General features: G+C 39.6%; 2 protein-coding genes across 3 annotated transcripts in view; one reads left to right on the plus strand and one right to left on the minus strand.

The window, feature by feature from the left end:
- The window catches only part of LOC133539140 (uncharacterized), a 377,041-nt gene that overhangs the window by 239,723 nt on the left and 117,318 nt on the right, over positions 1 to 20,000 (plus strand). The window lies entirely within an intron of this gene.
- gatb (glutamyl-tRNA(Gln) amidotransferase, subunit B) overlaps positions 1 to 20,000 on the minus strand; it is a 57,430-nt gene that overhangs the window by 19,438 nt on the left and 17,992 nt on the right. The window contains exons 4-8 of one of the 2 annotated variants that reach the window (XM_061881235.1): positions 15,550 to 15,748; positions 15,313 to 15,435; positions 11,786 to 11,899; positions 1,929 to 2,013; positions 1,533 to 1,577 (exon numbers count right to left, since the gene is read on the minus strand). In XM_061881235.1, coding sequence (XP_061737219.1) covers positions 1,533 to 1,577; positions 1,929 to 2,013; positions 11,786 to 11,899; positions 15,313 to 15,435; positions 15,550 to 15,748 — 566 coding nt within the window. The remainder of the gene's footprint in view (positions 1 to 1,532; positions 1,578 to 1,928; positions 2,014 to 11,785; positions 11,900 to 15,312; positions 15,436 to 15,549; positions 15,749 to 20,000) is intronic. The other variant, XM_061881237.1, reaches the window with a different exon arrangement.

Raw genomic sequence — 20,000 nt, forward strand, 5'->3', positions numbered from 1 at the left:
CAGGCGCTCGCCATCGTGCCCCACCTATATATATACATACAGTATATATATATACATATATATACATACAGTATATATATATACATACAGTATATATATACATGTATACACATACAGTATATATATACACATAAAGTATATATATACATATATATATATATATACACACACATATACTCATATATATATATATATATATATATATAAACACACACACACACACACACACATACATACATACATACATATATATATACATATATATATATACATACATATATATACATACATATATATATACATATATATATATATATATATATATATATATATATATATATATATATATATATATATATATATATATAATATATATATATATATATATATATATATATATATACACATACATACATACACACAATATATTTTCTTGAAAAGTTTTTCTTTGTAAAAGGCATGTTACATGTTAAATGTTGCTTTTCTTTGGGGGGGGCAGGCACCAATTAAATAGATTGTACTTCATTTCAATTGGAAACATTGATTTGCGATTAAGGATGTCCGATAATATCGGACTGCTGCTATTATCGGCCAATAAATGCTTAAAAATGTAATAACGGAAATCATTGGTTTCAAAAAGTAAAATTTATGACTTTTTAAAAGGCCGCTGTGGGAGAAGTACAGAGCCCCAATAAACCTTAAAGGCACTGCCTCTACGTGCCAGCCCAGTCACAAAATATCCACATGATTCACACACACAAGTGAATGCAAGGCATACTTGGTCAACGGCCATACATGTCACACTGAGGGTGGCCGTATAAACAGCGTGAACACTGTTACAAAAATGTGCCACATTGTGAACTCGCACTAAACAAGAATGACAAACACATTTCGGGAAAACATCCGCACCGTAACACAACAGAACAAATACCCATAACCCCTTGCAGCACTAATTCTTCCAGGACGCTACAATATACACCCCCGCTAACCTCCTACCCCAACCCCGCCCACCTCAATCTCTCTCAGGGAGAGCATGTCCCAAATTCCAAGCTGCTGTTTTGAGGCATGTTAAAAAATAAAAATAAAATAACGCACTTTGTGACTTCAATAATAAATATGGCAGTGCCATGTTGGCATTTTTTTACCATAACTTGAATTGATTTATTATGGAAAACATTGTTACATTGTTTAATGCATCCAGCGGGGCATCACAACACAATTAGGCCTAATAATGTGTTCATTCCAACACTGTATGTATCGGTATCGGTTGATATCGGAATCAGTAATTAAAAGTTGGACAATATCGGAATATCAGATACAGTATCGGCAAAAAAGCCATTATCGGACATCTATATTTGAGATACAGGTGTTTTGAGTTAACAGCTGCGTCACAGAACCAATTAAGCTCGTAATTTGAGGGGCAAGCGTGTTAGAAACAGCTGTCAGTACGACAACAATGACAACACCGCTAATTGGTTTGTCTCCAGTCTCACGTGGGTTGTGTAGCTGTCCTTAAAGTTTTGACCACACACCTGTAGTCCTGAAGACCCTCCTTGTCCCTCATGGGCAGAGTAGTCCTGCAAAAACAAGAAATAAACGTTGATGGTGAGTAATGAGAAGCGGGTTAACTAGACTCGCCGGGCACTTCATCAGGTCCACCTGCGCACCTCTAATGAGGATGCTATTGGCTCTCATCGCCTGTGCGCAGGTGGACCTAAGACAGAGTCCAGTCCGGAGAAGGAGCCAACCACAAGGGCTCAGGTGCACTATTCCACATGATGAAGATGCTGGGTGGGAGCAACACTGAGGTCAGGGATAGGACGGGACGATGGCGGCACCCAAATGACTTCATTCGTCATCATTAGTGTGACGGTTCCACTCAGACGCACGCCGTGGCGCCGTGTTTCCCTCCAGCGTCTCCTCCTTACCCGGATTTGGAGTCGTAGGCGCGGGTCTCGTTCTGCACGCTCTCTCCCCTCCGCAGGACGTCGATCTGTCTATGGATCTCGTAGTCTGGCAAGAGAGCGAAAGTGCTTTTCAGTCCGATGAAGAGCTAACAGGGAAGGTGGGCAGCTGCCAATTGACGGCTCCAACATGCGCCGCCACATTTCAGCCTTGATCAAGCATGTCGGTCTCCATGGCTTGTAAACGACGTCTTAAAGTGTTGGTAAATAATTCACCGTGCAGCTCCACAGTGTGTGCATGCAAAATGGAGAGGAGTCACTTTGCTAGGGTGACCAAAATTGTCCATCTCAGAAGTGCTCATTCATGCAGAGTGGAGTTGCTGTTCTTGAATAATGTATAACAATGGGCACACTATTTGAAAACAGGCCCAATTTTTTTTAACTCTGTCCTATCCAGCCACTCAGGAAAGTCTTATTGTTTATGTCAATATATCTATCAAAAAATCAATGTTTATTTATATAGCCCTAAAACACAAGTGTCTCAAAGGGCTGCACAAACCACAACGACATCCTCGGTAGGCCCACATAAGGGCAAGGAAAACTCACACCCAGTGGGACGTCGGTGACAGTGACAATGATGACTATGAGAAACCTTGGAGAGGACCGCAGGGCAGTGGTCCCCAACCACCAGGCCGCAGAAGAATTTTTTATAAAAAAATTTTTTTATTTAAATCAACATAAAAAACACAATATACACTTACAATAAGTGCACCAACCCCCCAAAAAACTCCCTTTTCCATGACAAAATAAAATAAAATTTAAAAAATTATAAAAAAATCCCCCACCTCCTGCCCTAGGGCAGTGGTTCTCAAAAGGGGGTACGTGTACCCCTGGGGGTACTTGAAGGTATTCCAAGGGGTACGTGAGATTTTTTTTTAATATTCTAAAAATAGCAACAATTAAAAAATCCTTTATAAATATATTTATTCAACAAATTATGAATGTAAGTTCATAAACTGTAAAAAGAAATGCAACAATGCAATATTCAGTGTTGACAGCTAGATTTTTTGTGGACATGTTCCATAAATATTGATGTTAAAGATGTATTTTTTGTGAAGAAATGTTTAGAATGAAGTTGATGAATCCAGATGGATCTCTATTACAATCCCCAAAGAGGGCACTTTAAGTTGATGATTACTTCTATGTGGAGAAATCTGCATTTAGAATTGAATCACTTGTTTAGTTTTGAACAAGTTTTGAGTTATTTTTATATCTTTTTTTCCAAATAGTTCAAGAAAGACCACTACAAATGAGCAATATTTTGCACTGTTATACAATTTAATAAATCAGAAACTGATGACATAGTGCTGTATTTTACTTCTTTATCTCTTTTTTTCAACCAAACATGCTGTGATCTGATTAGGGGGTACTTGAATCAAAAACATGTTCACAGGGGGTACATCACGGAAAAAAGGTTGAGAAGGCAGTGGTTTTCAAATGGGGGTACGCGTACCCCTGGGGGTACTTGAAGGTATTCCAAGGGGTACGTGAGATTTTTTTTTATATTCTAAAAATAGCAACAATTAAAAAATCCTTTATAAATATATTTATTGAATAATACTTCAACAAATTATGAATGCAAGTTCATAAAGTGTGAAAAGAAATACAACAATGCAATATTCAGTGTTGACAGCTAGATTTTTTGTGGACATGTTCCATAAATATTGATGTTAAAGATTTCTTTTTTTGTGAAGAAATGTTTAGAAGTAAGTTGATGAATCCAGATGGATCTCTATTACAATCCCCAAAGAGGGCACTTTAAGTTGATGATTACTTCTGTGTAGAAATCTTTATTTATAATTCAATCACTTGTTTATTTTCCAAGTTTTTTAGTTATTTTAATATCATTTTTCCAAATAGTTCAAAAATTACCACTAGAAATTAGCAATATTTTGCACTGTTATACAATTTAATAAATCAGAAACTGATGACATAGTGCTGTATTTTACTTCTTTATCTCTTTTTTTCAACCAAAAATGCTTTGCTCTGATTAGGGGGTACTTGAATTAAAAACATGTTCACAGGGGGTACATCACTGAAAAAAGGTTGAGAACCACTGCCCTAGGGCAGTGGTTCTCAAATGGGGGTACGCGTACCCCTGGGGGTGCATGAGAGTTTTTAAAAATACTCTAAAAATAACAATTAAAAAATCCTTTATAAATATATTTATTGAATAATACTTCAACAAAATATGAATGTAAGTTCATAAACTGTGAAAAGAAATGCAACAATGCAATATTCAGTGTTGACAGCTAGATTTTTTTGTTGACATATTTCATAAATATTGATGTTAAATATTTCTTTTATTGTGAAGAAATGTTTAGAAGGAAGTTGATGAATCCAGATGGATCTCTATTACAATCCCCAAAGAGGGCACTTTAAGTTGATGATTACTTCTATGTGTAGAAATCTGCATTTATAATTGAATCACTTGTTTATTTTTCAACAAGTTTTTAGTTATTTGTGTATCTCTTTTTCCAAATAGTTCAAGAAAGACCACTACAAATGAGCAATATTTTGCACTGTTATACATTTTAATAAATCAGAAACTGATGACATAGTGCTGTATTTTACTTCTTTATCTCTTTTTTTCAACCAAAAATGCTTTGCTCTGATTAGGGGGTACTTGAATTAAAAACATGTTCACAGGGGGTACATCACTGAAAAAAGGTTGAGAACCACTGCCCTAGGGCAGTGGTTCTCAAATGGGGGTACGCGTACCCCTGGGGGTACATGAGAGTTTTTAAAAATATTCTAAAAATAACAATTAAAAAATCCTTTATAGATATATTTATTGAATAATACATTCATATTTTGTTGAAGTAAGTTCATAAACTGTGAAAAGAAATGCAACAATGCAATATTCAGTGTTGACAACTAGATTTTTTTGTTGACATATTTCATAAATATTGATGTTAAATATTTCTTTTATTGTGAAGAAATGTTTAGAAGGAAGTTGATGAATCCAGATGGATCTCTATTACAATCCCCAAAGAGGGCACTTTAAGTTGATGATTACTTCTATGTGTAGAAATCTGCATTTATAATTGAATCACTTGTTTATTTTTCAACAAGTTTTTAGTTATTTGTGTATCTCTTTTTCCAAATAGTTCAAGAAAGACCACTACAAATAAGCAATATTTTGCACTGTTATACAATTTAATAAATCAGAAACTGATGACATAGTGCTGTATTTTACTTCTTTATCTCTTTTTTTCTGATCAGGGGGTACTTGAATTAAAAAAATTTTCACAGGGGGTACAACACTGAAAAAAGGTTGAGAACCACTGCCCTAGGGTACCAAAAGCAATCAATGTCGAGCAGGTCTAACATGATATATACTGTGCAGAGTTACTTTAGCAGAGAGAAGTGTGAGATATTTCTCAAACAATTACACAAGGCGACTCGGTAAAGAATCTGGGTATTATTTTCGACCCAACTCTCTCCTTTGAGTCACACATTAAAAGCGTTACTAAAACGGCCTTCTTTCATCCCCGTAGTATCACTAAAATTCATTCCATTTTGTCCACTAAAGACGCTGAGATCATTATTCATGCCTTCGTTACGTCTCCTCTCCAGTACTGTAACCAATTATTTTGGGGTCTCCCCAAGTCTAGCATTAAAAGATTACAGTTGGTACAAAATGCGGCTGCTAGACTTTTGACAAGAACAAGAAAGTTTGATCATATTATGCCGTTACTGTATATACCTTTATATACATATATACATACATATATACCTATACTGTATATACCTTTATATACATATATACATACATATATACCTATACTGTATATACCTTTATATACATATATACATACATATATACCTATACTGGCTCACCTGCACTTAAGATGTGACTTTGAGGATTTACTACTTATGTATAAAATACTACACGGTCTAGCTCCATCCTATCTTGCCGATTGTATTGTACCATATGTCCCGGCAAGAAATCTGCGTTCAAAGAAATCTGGCTTATTAGTGATTTCCAGAGCCCAAAAAAAGTCTGCGGGCTATAGAGCGTTTTCTATTGGGGCTCCAGTACTCTGGAAAGCCCTCCCGGTAACAGTTAGAGATGTTACCTCAGTAGAAGCATTTAAGTCTCATCTTAAAACACATTTGTATGCTCTGGCCTTTAAATAGACCCCCTTTTTAGACCAGTTGATCTGCCGTTTCTTTTCTTTTCTCCTCTGCCCCCCTCTCCTGTGGAGAGGGGTCGGGGGGGACACAGGTCCGCTGCCCATGGATGAAGTGCTGGCTGTCCAGAGTTGGGACCTGGGGTGGACCGCCTGTGCATCGGTTGGGGACATCTCTGTGCTGCTGACCTGTCTCCACTTGGGATGGTCTCTTGCTGGCCCTATTATGGACTGGACTTCCACTGTTATGTTAGATCCACTATGGACTGGACTCTCACACTATTATGTTAGCTCCACAATGGACTGGACTCTCACACTATTATGTTAGATCCACTATGGACTGGACTCTCACACTATTATGTTAGATCCACTATGGACTGGACTCTCACTATTATGTTAGATCCACTATGGACTGGACTCTCACACTATTATGTTAGATCCACTATGGACTGGACTCTCACACTATTATGTTAGATCCACTATGGACTGGACTCTCACACTATTATGTTAGATCCACTATGGACTGGACTCTCACACTATTATGTTAGATCCACTATGGACTGGACTCTCACTATTATGTTAGATCCACTATGGACTGGACTCTCACTATTATGTTAGATCCACTATGGACTGGACTCTCACACTATTATGTTAGATCCACTATGGACTGGACTCTCACACTATTATGTTGAATCCACTATGGACTGGACTCTCACACTATTATGTTAGATCCACCTTGGATTGGACTCTCACTATTATGTTAGATCCACTATTGACTGGACCCTCACACTATTATGTTAAATCCACTATGGACTGGACTCTCACACTATTATGTTAGATCCTCTATGGACTGGACCCTCACACTATTATGTTAAGTCCACTAAGGACTGGACTCTCACACTATTATGTTAGATCCACTATGGACTGGACTCTCACACCATTATGTTAAATCCACTATGGACTGGACTCACACTATTATGTTAGATCCACTATGAACTGGACCCTCACACTATTATGTTAAATCCACTAAGGACTGGACTCTCACACTATTATGTTAGATCCACTATGGACTGGACTCTCACACTATTATGTTGAATCCACTATGGACTGGACTCTCACACTATTATGTTAGATCCACTATGGACTGGACTCTCACTATTATGTTAGATCCACTATGGACTGGACTCTCACTATTATGTTAGATCCACTATGGACTGGACTCTCACACTATTATGTTAGATCCACTATGGACTGGACTCTCACACTATTATGTTGAATCCACTATGGACTGGACTCTCACACTATTATGTTAGATCCACCTTGGATTGGACTCTCACTATTATGTTAGATCCACTATTGACTGGACCCTCACACTATTATGTTAAATCCACTATGGACTGGACTCTCACACTATTATGTTAGATCCTCTATGGACTGGACCCTCACACTATTATGTTAAGTCCACTAAGGACTGGACTCTCACACTATTATGTTAGATCCACTATGGACTGGACTCTCACACCATTATGTTAAATCCACTATGGACTGGACTCACACTATTATGTTAGATCCACTATGAACTGGACCCTCACACTATTATGTTAAATCCACTAAGGACTGGACTCTCACACTATTATGTTAGATCCACTATGGACTGGACTCTCACACTATTATGTTGAATCCACTATGGACTGGACTCTCACACTATTATGTTAGATCCACCTTGGATTGGACTCTCACTATTATGTTAGATCCACTATGGACTGGACCCTCACACTATTATGTTAAATCCACTATGGACTGGACTCTCACATTATTATGTTAAATCCACTATGGACTGGACTCTCACACGATTACGTTAGATCCAGTATGGACTGGACCCTCACACTATTATGTTAGATCCACTATGGACTGGACTCTCACACTATTATGTTAGATCCACTATGGACTGGACTCTCACACCATTATGTTAAATCCACTATGGACTGGACTCACACTATTATGTTAGATCCACTATGAACTGGACCCTCACACTATTATGTTAAATCCACTAAGGACTGGACTCTCACACTATTATGTTAAATCCACTAAGGACTGGACTCTCACACTATTATGTTAGACCCACTCCATTGCATCCGGTCTCCCCTTGGGGGTGGGGGGAATACTTATATAAAAGTATCTAAAAGTACACTGATATTTATATAAAAGTATCAGTGATGTTAAGCTAAATAAAGTCATTCACATCCCAATGGGTTGTGGGTTTTTCCTTGCCCTTATGTGGGATCTGAACCGAGGATGTTATTGTGGCTTGTGCAGCCCTTTGAGACACTTGTGATTTAGGGCTACATAAACAAACATTGATTGATTGATTCTCTTGCTGCCTGGTTTGTGTTTGGCTTCATTCTATGTTTGAAAAAATAACTTTGAGAAAAATACACCCCAAAAGTCATCAAATGTTTGACTATGTAACAGATTATTTCTATTTCTATATTTATTTTCGACCCTGAGTTGTGAAGATTTTTGGAGTGTCTACACCAGCGGGGGCCACACTTTTTCTGTTGGCGAGCTACTTTTCATTGGACCAAGTGGAGGGGATCTACTTCATTCATATATATAATTTATATTGATTTATTTATGAAAGAAAGGTGAACAAGTTAAAAGGTGTTTGATGATAATACAAGCATGTTTCACATTCCTTTCTTTCATGAAGACAATAATATAAGTTGGTATGATTGTGATGACTTGCATTGTTTGGAATCAGACAGTAGTGATGAGAACCTCCACATTTTCACATGGAGGAGAAAAAAAGTCCTCCTTTCTGTCCAATACCACATGAAAGTACTTGCTTTTTGCCATTTTACTTGTCTAGCTTCCATACTCCTTTTTATACACTGTACAAGAAATTCATTGGCAGCAAACTCTGTAGCTTGCTAGCTTGTGCACGAAGACTCTTATTTTGTTAGCGCAGGCAGGATGAAGCAGCACTTTTATTGTGAAGACAGGAACTGCACAGTCGGTCTGGTAATGTCCTGTCTTGTAATTGTCTTGTGTTATAATGTATTTTACAATGTACTGCTTTTATATTTTCTGTATTTTACATGATTACTTTAAACTGTTTTGTATTGTAATTTTTTTTATCCTGTAAAGCGTCTTTGAGTGCACTGAAAAGCACTGTACCGTGCGTCGGCTCTTTAGCGCCACCCTAGTGGCTCTCTGGAGCTTTTTCAAAAAATGTATGAAAAATAGAAAAAGATGAATGGAAAAAATATCCATCCATCCTTTTTCTACCGCTTATTGCCTTTTGGGGTCGCTGGCGCCTATCTCAGCTCCAATCGGGTATATTTTTTGTTTTAATATGGTTTCTGTAGGAGGACAAACATGACATAAACCTCCCTAATTATAATAAAGCACACTGTTTTTATTAAACATGCTTCACTGATTCGAGTAATTGGCGAGCGCCGTTTTGTCCTACTCGTTTTGGCGGTCTTTGAACTAACCGTAGTTTTGTTTACATGTATAACTTTCTCTGACTTTCTAGGACGTGTTTTATGCCACTTCTTTTTCTGTCTCATTTTGTCCACCAAACTTTTAACGTTGTGCGTGAATGCACAAAGGTGAGTTTTGTTGATGTTATTGACTTGTGTGGAATGCCAATCGGGCATATTTGGTCACTCCATGACTGCAAGCTAATCGATGCTAACATGCTATTTAGGCTAGCTATATGTACACATTGCATCATTATGCCTCATTTGTAGCTATATTTGAGCTCATTTAGTTTCCTTTAAGTCCTCTTAATTCAATGTATATCTCATGACACACTATCTGTATGTAATATGGCTTTTAAATTTGTTTTGCGGCTCCAGACAGATTTGTTTCTGTGTTTTTGGTCCAATATGGCTCTTTCAACATTTTAGGTTGCTGACCCATGCGCGATACCAAATAAAATGTATTATTATTAAAGTTTTGACAGCAGGCACGAGAGTCTGTTGAAATAAAAAGTGTTTCTCGCCTTCCTGTCGGTCGTTTTTTCTTAATAATGACGTGGCAGCAGCCAGCGTCATCTCACAAGACCCTCGGGTTCTGTGAATGTCAATCAAGTGACCAAAGTCACGTCTTGGTGAAGATTGACGATCGCTCGTTTATAGGTCTATTTCTTTAATGCTTGGCTGGCGATGGACTGACACACCCTCCACCCTCCACCACTAGCTCGCCATCCACGTAATGCGCATCCCTGATGTACACTCTTAAAAAGTATCAGTGATGTCAAGCTAAATAAAGAAAACATATTGAGGATAGTAGAAGTAGAAAAGTACCAAAAGGTAGGGTTGGTTGAACATTGCAATATAAAAGGGGAACATTATCACAATTTCAAAAGGGTTAAAAACAATAAAAATCAGTTCCCAGTGGCTTGTTGTATTTTTTGAAGTTTTTTTCAAAATTTTACCGGTCTCGGAATATCCCTAAATAAAGCTTTAAAGTGCCTTATTTTCGCTCTCTGCGAAGACACTGGCCATTTCCCTGTGACGTCACACAGTGCTGCCAATGTAAACAAACAATGGGAATACAACAATGGGATTCAACAGATTACGCATGTATTGAAACAGATGGTTGGAGTATGAAAATATTGAAGAAGAAGCTGAAGCTATTGAGCGAATAGCTATTGACGCTATTCATAGCCATAGCATGGGCAAATAGCTGCGTTAGCATCGCCGGTAAAATGTGTGGACCAAACGATCAGGACTTTCGCATCTTTTGACATTGGAGCAACTTAAATCTGTCGATTGGTAAGTGTTTTTTTCGCATTAAATGTGGGTGGAAAGAAACGTAATATAGTTGCAAATGCATCTACAGGTTATCCATACATCTCTGTGCCATGTCTGCTTTAGCACCGCCGGTAAATAGCATGTTAGCATCGATTACCGTAGCATATTAGCATCGATTAGCTGGCAGTCAACATCAACAAAACTCACCTTTGTGATTTCGTTGACTATCGTTGCAAATGCATCTGCAGGTTATCCATACATCTCTGTGCCATGTCTGCCTTAGCATCGCCGGTCAAATGTGGAGACACTCTGGCACATTCAATGGGGGTCTGGCGGCAGACACTTTGGCATCTTCGGGCCAGTGGTGCAACTTGAATCCCTCCCTGTTAGTGTTGTTACACCCTCCGACAACACACCGTCGAGGCATGATGTCTCCAAGGTTCCAAAAAATAGTCAAAAAAATGGAAAATAACAGAGCTGAGACCCGGTGTTTGTAATGTGTTGAAAATTAAAATGCCTCGGCGACGTCACATTCTGACGTCATCGCCTCCAGCGCGATTAACAGAAAGGTGTTTAATTTGCCAAAATTCACCCATTTAGAGTTCGGAAATCGGTTAAAAAAATAGATGGTCTTTTTTCTGCACCATCAAGGTATATATTGACACTTACATAGGTCTGCTGATAATGTTCCCCTTTAAGTGTTACCATTAACAACAGTGCAACTCCTTATTGCACATGACAATTACAAATACACATTTTTTAAAATATTACCTTTTGACGTACTTATTTAAGATGCTTTATGTTGACAAGTGCTAACAGTTTGACCCTGGAACTGATGAATTCTTACCATGCCTCATGCGAGAACATTCTTCTACAACAGATGGCGTCAGTTGATGCCAACAATCAAAAACTGCGTGCTCACCAATGGCTTTGGACAGGAATCGAACGCTGTTGATGTTCTTCACTTCAGTCCTGACACCGAGAGGCTCGCCTGGTCTGTGAACCGACACGTTGGCGTCCACTCTCAGCTGGCCCTCTGCGGAGAGAAGACCACTCCTTAAATACACTGTGGACCCCCAGGACTACTGTATGCATTCTAGTGGTTATTCCTATCACTCAAAAGTGTCCGCTTAAATCGACATGTATAGGCGACTGCTTTTGTCGACACAAAATGTGAGCCAAATGAGTCATTTCTATGAGAAATAAGCAGGTTTGTGTTGATGTGTTGTAATTAAGGACGGGTACCGAATTTGAAACATTTTTCGCACATATTGAATCCCGTCGGTCCTACCAGGCATTGAGTCACGTAAAATCGAACATTGCCATGTTTAGATGCCTAGGGTTGCGCGTGACGTCGTGCCCAATTTTGCACTCTGGAACTTGGCGATATCTCCAACAGCACTGAGAGTGAACTCAGCCAAACTACCTCTCTGGAATGTTGCAATTTTCAATGCAAATTAAGTAATTCACAAAAAAAAACACACTCCAACACAAGTTAAATAAGGCTCTATTTTGCACTAGCTTGATAGTAAGACATTAACTTTGCTATTGACATGCCACTGATTAGTAGGGCTGCGAATCTTTGGATGTCCCACGATTCGATTCAATATCGATTCTTGGGGTCAGGATTCGATTTAAAATCACATTTTTTTTTTTTCAATTCAACGAGATTCTCGACTCCAAAACGATTTTTTTCCCGATTTAAAAGGATTCTCTATTCATTCAACACATAGGATTTCAGCAGGATCTTCTCCAGTCTGCTGACATGCTAGCAGAGTCGTAGATTTTGGTAAAAAGCTTTGATAATTGTAAAGGACAACTCCCCCTCTCGTTCTGCTCCGTGGGTGATCTTTTTATCCGATCGCTGCCACCATGAAGTGTTATTGTATATATAATAGGGATGCACCGAAATGAAAATTTGTGGCCGAAGCCGAATAAAACTTAAACGCTTGGCCGAAGGCCGAATAATGAATGCAGTTTTTCACAATTTTTTTTTATATTGCATAAATAGCCTAGAATAAATATTTAGACATGTTTTTCAAATAAAGTATTTTTTTATTGAATATTAACATATTTTAAATATTCCAGTAGCCTTTGCTTTTCAAAAAAAGCACAAAGTTTTTCATTTATATTAGGCCTTCAAACAAAACATGCATTCCAAAAAAAAAAAAAAGTGCATTAAAGTGGATAAACCCACAACAAATTAATTATTGTCCTTTTGGCAAAAGTCTTCTTAGCCACAGTAGATATGCTAATAATGTAAACAGAAGGCTCAAGTAAATCTCAATAAGTGTGTGCTTGTAACCTCATACACTTATACAGGTAGCCTACACAACAGGCTAATAATGTAAACAGAGGCCCCACTAAATCTCAATAAGTGTGTGCTTGTAACCTCATACACTTATACAGGTAGCCTACACAACAGGCTAATAATGTAAACAGAAGGCTCAAGTAAATCTCAATAAGTGTGCGCATGTAACCTCATACACTTATACAGGTAGCCTACACAACAGGCTAATAATGTAAACAGAAGGCTCAAGTAAATCTCAATAAGTGTGTGCATGTAACCTCATACACTTATACAGGTAGCCTACACAACAGGCTAATAATGTAAACAGAAGGCTCAAGTAAATCTCAATAAGTGTGTGCATGTAACCTCATACACTTATACAGGTAGCCTACACAACAGGCTAATAATGTAAACAGAGGACCCACTAAATCTCAATAAGTGTGTGCTTGTAACCTCATACACTTATACAGGTACACAACATTGTAACCTCATACACTTATACAGGTACACAACATATCCCAACGTCACTGCACGTTGGTTGATTGCGTCACCGCGTCAAAAAATTGCGTCACACGCCACTATTCGGCCTTGTTCTTAACTCATTCCACCGAAGGCCGAATGTGGCTTTTTTTGCCATATTCGGCCGAATATATTCAGTTACCGATTAATCGGTGCATCCCTAATATATAATACATTGGGTATTTAGGATTGGAACATGCTTTATTTCAGCCTGGTTGTTTGAATAGCCAGCATAAGAGTAGTGATGTTACATCCTAAAACAGGGGTAGGGAACCTATGGCTCTAGAGCCAGATGTGGCTCTTTTGATGACTGCATCTGGCTCTCTGATAAATCTGAACTGACGTTGCTTAACACGATAAGTAATGAAGAATTCCACTTGTAATCACAGTGTTAAAAATAATGTTCAAAATATAAAACATGCTCATGCATTTTTAATCCATCCATCCGTTTTCTACCGCACCTGTTCAAGAAGTTGCGTTAATGGTGAGAAGTTATTTATTTATTATTGGTTAGTGTGGGGCTTGCCCTCCTGGGGGTTCTTCAGACCCCCAAGCACCAACATGAGAGCCTGTTTCAGGGTTACAATATTGTTTTATTTTTCAATAAGTCTCTCAGTTGTTTTCCAGCAATTGTATTTCCAGCCCCAACCCCATCTCTCCTCCAGGCTGCTGCTTATAACAGAGCGACAGGTGATTAGATAACAAGGCCTAGGTGGGCCGTCTACGCACCTGTCGCTGCAGGCCCGCAGGCCACGGTTAGCTTCAGAATAACAATGTTATTACAAAGAATAAGAGACCTATTATACTCAAGAAATGTTGGTCTTACTTAAAAATGTACGCGTCTAGTTGTGTTCAGTGTTAAAAAAAATATTATATGGCTCTTACGGAAATATATTTTTAAATATTTGGCTTTTTGGCTCTCTCAGACAAAAAGGTTCCCGACTCCTGTCCTCAAAGGTCCATCGTGCACCCCCGCGTCATATCCATTCCCAGCACATATCACGTCTCTCGTTGTCACTTCTCCTGCAGCCGAGTAGTCGTACGAAGAATCACTAGCGCCCTCCACCACCAGGCGGCGGGAGTCATTTAATGACTCATATTTGACACACGCAGCTACGGTATATTAATAAAACATAGCTGCTAACTGTTCTTTTTTAGCGTACGTATTAAATAGCTTGGACTTTAAATCCTACTGAATAGCTCTTAATCTTCTTCCCTTTATGCGATTTAAAATTATTGAAATCAGCCTCCTTCATTTTAAAAATGATGACAGGTGAAGTCTCACTCGTGACGTGACGAGTTTGACCCGGGGGTAATACTAAGCATGGGCTAAATATTTTGCGAAACGAGTTTGACCCGGCAGTAATTCAAGGCAGGCACATACTATATACCCGGCGGCAATTCAAGGAAATACGGTATTCTAAATAACAGATTTAAAGAATCGGTTTGAATGGAAAATTCAAAAGTTCAGAATTGAATAGTCACCACAGGAATCGGATCGAATCGTTAGGTGGCCAAAGATTCACCCCACTACTCATGTATCAGGACTGTGGTGCCTCCAGATATATTTTATTGCGTTTCATGGCGGTGTAACGGAGACTTGGTACAAACAATTGAGTAGAATAAGCGAGCACCATTACCAGACATGTTGGCCTGACAGGTGCCGAGGGCTTGCAGGATGAGTTGAAGCTCCCTGACGGCCGCCGCTGCCTCCTCGCCACACTTCATGTCAGGCTCCATCACCAGCTCCATCAGTCCCACACCTGGCAGGCCACAGACATGCCAGATGCAGGCCTGGTTTATGATGACCGACGTCCAATAAAACAAACTAGTTTCTTTCCTTATCTCTCTCTCGCTCTGTTTTTTCAAACTCTTACCAGCTCTGTTGAGGTCTATAAGCGTCTGTCCGCGGACGTCGTCGTGGAGACTCTTGCCGCTGTCCTGCTCCAGCTGAATCTGTTTGACGCGGACATTTTTCCTCAGCACCTGGTTCTTTTTTTTACCGCCCATGAGGCTGTAGGTCAGCATGCCGTCCACCGCGATGGGCCGCCGCTGCTGCGTGATCTGGTATCCTGCCTGGGGTGACAAAGAACAAAATATGGACCTAAAAGGGAGAGCCGTGAGTCCATTTTTTACGCAACCAGAAAATTCAAAGAATGCGCGAGCCATTTTGATATTTTCCATTTGACAAAAGGCTAAAACCAATCCAATGTACTATATTATAAACATTACACCTTTTTTTTTAACCACATTCATATTATGTCTCTTATTTTATAAATCTATGTTTGGAATGTGCCACAGTCCAATGGGAAAAGACCTGTGGGCCGCAAGTAATATCAGGGTTTTTATCGGGGTTAAGGTGGCCACCTTAACAACAAACAGCCACCACCTTATCTAAAGTCTTAACAAGCTGCTCCGCTTAGTTCTGCCTCAGCCTGTATGTCTCTGCAGCACCCAGCATTGTCCCACCCACACAACCATCTGATTGGTTACACGCAGAGCGGTAACAGCCAATCAACTTTGCGTATTCAGAGCGCATGAAGTCAGTGCTCAGGGCAGGCAGAGAGGAGGTACGGTGGGGTGAGCAGAAAGGTGTTTTTAATAGGTGAACATAAGGCAGCGGACTCTCCCCAAATTATAATAAACACTTCCAAGTCAACACTAGTAACATCACTGTAAGCCCGTTGACGTTCTAGAAACATAAGCGGCAGCTCAGCTCGCTGGCAGTTCTTGAGGTGAAAGCTAAATAGCTCTTAGCGTTACGTTAGCTCAATGTGCGGTGTGTGTGCGTGTCTGTCTGAGAGAAAGACAAGCATTATTGACCTACAGTTAACAACTAAGTTATTTCACTTGATCTTTTTCTGTGTTGAAGCAGCAAAAAAGGACATTATGTTAAAAGAAGAGTTTCCTGAAACTGTCTCCGATAGTTGATATAATAATGTAAGTGCATCATGAAGCCTACATGAACTCCATGGTGTTCAGGGATGAATGGTCTCTCCTATTGCTATTGTACTACTTTTTTCAGCTGTAGTTACATTAATCATTAGTAATGTAGCAGCCTAGTTTTGAATGGCAGGGTCCCTGCTATTACATGTTGATAAAAATAGAACATTTACATAATAAAAATCAACTACATGCTTCCCAAATGCTGTAATAAATTAAGCATGATGAGTTGAGCATATCAACATGTGGCCCCACTTTTAACTCTTTTTCAAACCCTTATTGCAAACGCTTACTTACAGTAAGTCATTAATTTGACTTTGTCATTATTTTGTCTTAGTAAGTCAATATTTACTAAGTCAAAAGAATGCCATAATTAGTATCTCAGGTAACTAGGACTGTTTTGTGTTTACTTTACGGAAAAAATATTGAGATATGTATCGTATATTGACATTCAGCATACGGAGCGGAAAACACAACCAAAAGTTGTAGGCTTCTGCATGCAACGAAGCCGGCCTACTTCATCGCAGTCTGTAGTCCATTGCCCCCCAGGCTGTGGTGGCAGCGATGAGATGAAGACGTGATGGTGGCGACAGGCCGAGTCACACTGTCCGTTACACCCACCCACCCCCATCCACGTCCGTCCGCCTGTCCCGGCCATGCCCCCTTCCCCTGGAGAGACACCACACTAACAAATTTTCTGGGGGAAACACTGAACATCTAGGGTGCACTTTGGACATCACTAAAAAAAACTTAAGTTGTCACAACTTCCAAAATCTATTTGAAACAATCCAGATCAAGCAATACCTTGTATTCCCACCTGTCATTATATTTGTCAATAAGTCCTGTTGAGGCAACACAGAGACCAAAATACGTGGGGTTTTTTTGCTTGAAATGCAACTTTCAATATCCATCCATCCATCCATCCATTTTCTACCGCTTATTCCCTTTCGGGGTCGCGGGGGGCGCTGGCGCCTATCTCAGCTACAATCGGGCGAAAGGCGGGGTACACCCTGGACAAGTCGCCACCTCATCGCAGGGCCAACACAGATAGACAGACAACATTCACACTCACATTCACACACTAGGGCCAATTACTCTGAAATCAACACTTAATATTGACCGCACAGATCACTGAAAAAAAATGTTCAGTTTTTTATTATAAAATTTCTCTGGAAAAACCACAAACATTTTTTTTAATATAATAAATCTATAATTGTTTAAGTTGACCAAAAATAAGACAACCCACCCAAATAATTGTCAACAAAACATATTTAGTCAGATCTCAAATTAAAGCCCTTGATAAGGGTGTTCCATCCGTCCGTCTATTTTCTACCGCTTATTCCCTTTTGGGGTCGCGGGGGGCACTGGCGCCTATTTCAGCTACAGTCGGGCAGAAGGCGGGGTACACCGTGGACAAGTCGCCACCTCATCGCAGGGCCAACACAGATGGACAGACAACATTCACACACTAGGGACCATTTAGTGTTGCCAATCAACCTATCCCCAGGTGCATGTCTTTGGAAGTAGGAGGAAGCCGGAGTACCCGGAGGGAACCCACGCATTCACGGGGAGGACATGCAAACTCCACAGAAAGATCCCGAGCCTGGGATTGAACCCAGGACTGCAGGACCTTTGTATTGTGAGGCAGACGCACTAACCCCTCTGCCACCGTGAAGCCCAAGGCTGTTCCCTGTTATGATAATATTGTATCAATAAGTCCTAATGATATGACGCATCCATCCATCCATTTCCACCGCTTATTCCCTTTTGGGGTCGCTGGCGCCTATCTCAGCTATAATAGGGCGGAAGGCGGGGTACACCCTGGACAAGTCGCCACCTCATCGCAGGGCCAACACAGATAGACAGACAGCATTCACACTCACATTCACACACTAGGGCCAATTTTTTAGTGTTGCCAATCAACCTATCCCCAGGTGCATGTCTTTGGAAGTGGGAGGAAGCCGGAGTACCCGGAGGGAACCCACGCATTCACGGGGAGAACATGCAAACTCCATTAATAAATAAAAAAACAAAGTTTTTTTATAACAGTGAATATTCATCATATAATTTAAAAAAACATTCGCAAGAAACCATAATACACAGGATACAATTAAACTATTTTAACCATTCAAAGTCTGTGATCAATGCTAGAATTTTAGTGACAATTTTAAACCTGCATTAAAGGGTTCCACCTTTAGGGGGCAGTCAAATTCAACTGAGAAGTGACTTGTCAATTTTCATTTCCCCCACTAAAAAATGAATAACTACTTTCTTTACAGCGCTCTATCATACGCTGGGGGACAATCCAACTTGCCACCTTTAAAAAAAACTATTTAAAAAGGGTAGTAATTAATAAAAACAACCATAAAATGGTCAGCAATAACTTGGAGGCAGGCTGCATTTTTACTTCATCAAAATGCAGCATGAGCGTTGAATCCTTTCAAGGTTTTTATTTTTTTTTTCTTCCACAAAAGCACAAGAATAAATATTTAATCTGCACCCTGCCTTCACCACTCATAAGAGTTGCCCGTGTTACTATGGCAACCATATCGTATAACCTCAACATGAATATGCTAGAAAGACAAAAGAGTGACATTGTGGGAGTGAAACTCAGTGGTGGGCTTTGAGTAACAATGTTTGTCTTGTTGGACACTATCGATCAATTTCTGATTAGAGAAACAAATTACCCTTGAACCTGTTTATGTCCGACATATTTTGTGTGAAGTTTGACCTTACGAGGTTGTTTTACTGCACGATGACGTATCTGCTCCCTAATGAGCAGAAAAGTCCACATTTAAAGCTTCATTACACACTTTCCACCGCTGACTCATTCCTGAGTGAGTCACTAAACCAGTCAGACGATCGCCGGCCTTCTCCTTCCTCGGCTTTTGCTCCTCTCATTAAAAAAGAAGGATGCCCCAGACTCGTATTTGTTTGTAAACGCAGGAAGATGAGCATTGTTTGCCTTTGCTAACGATAATTGCAGAGCGGCTGGGCTGGTGAAACAGAATGCAGGCTGGACAGCGGCGTGGTCATTAGTATTCATTTATGAGCAGCTGTTTCCAGTAGAACACACTAATAATGTGCCGTATTGTTTGCCATTTTGTTTTACATCTTATTACGGCGGGGTAATTTCTCCTACAGGGCAGACTTTTACAAGTAATGAAGATGACACACTAAACACTGGGATTCATCCTAGATGAAAATATTAAGTCTGTCAGTCATTGGTCGCTTTAAAGGGGAACATTATCAGCAGACCTATGTAAGCGTCAATATATACCTTGATGGTGCAGAAAAAAGACCATCTCTTTTTTTAACCGATTTCCGAACTCTAAATGGGTGAATTTTGGCGAATTAAACGCCTTTCTGTTTATTGCTCTGGAAG

This window comes from Nerophis ophidion, linkage group LG20 (assembly GCF_033978795.1).
Source record: "Nerophis ophidion isolate RoL-2023_Sa linkage group LG20, RoL_Noph_v1.0, whole genome shotgun sequence".
NCBI classification, from domain to species: Eukaryota; Metazoa; Chordata; class Actinopteri; order Syngnathiformes; family Syngnathidae; genus Nerophis; species Nerophis ophidion.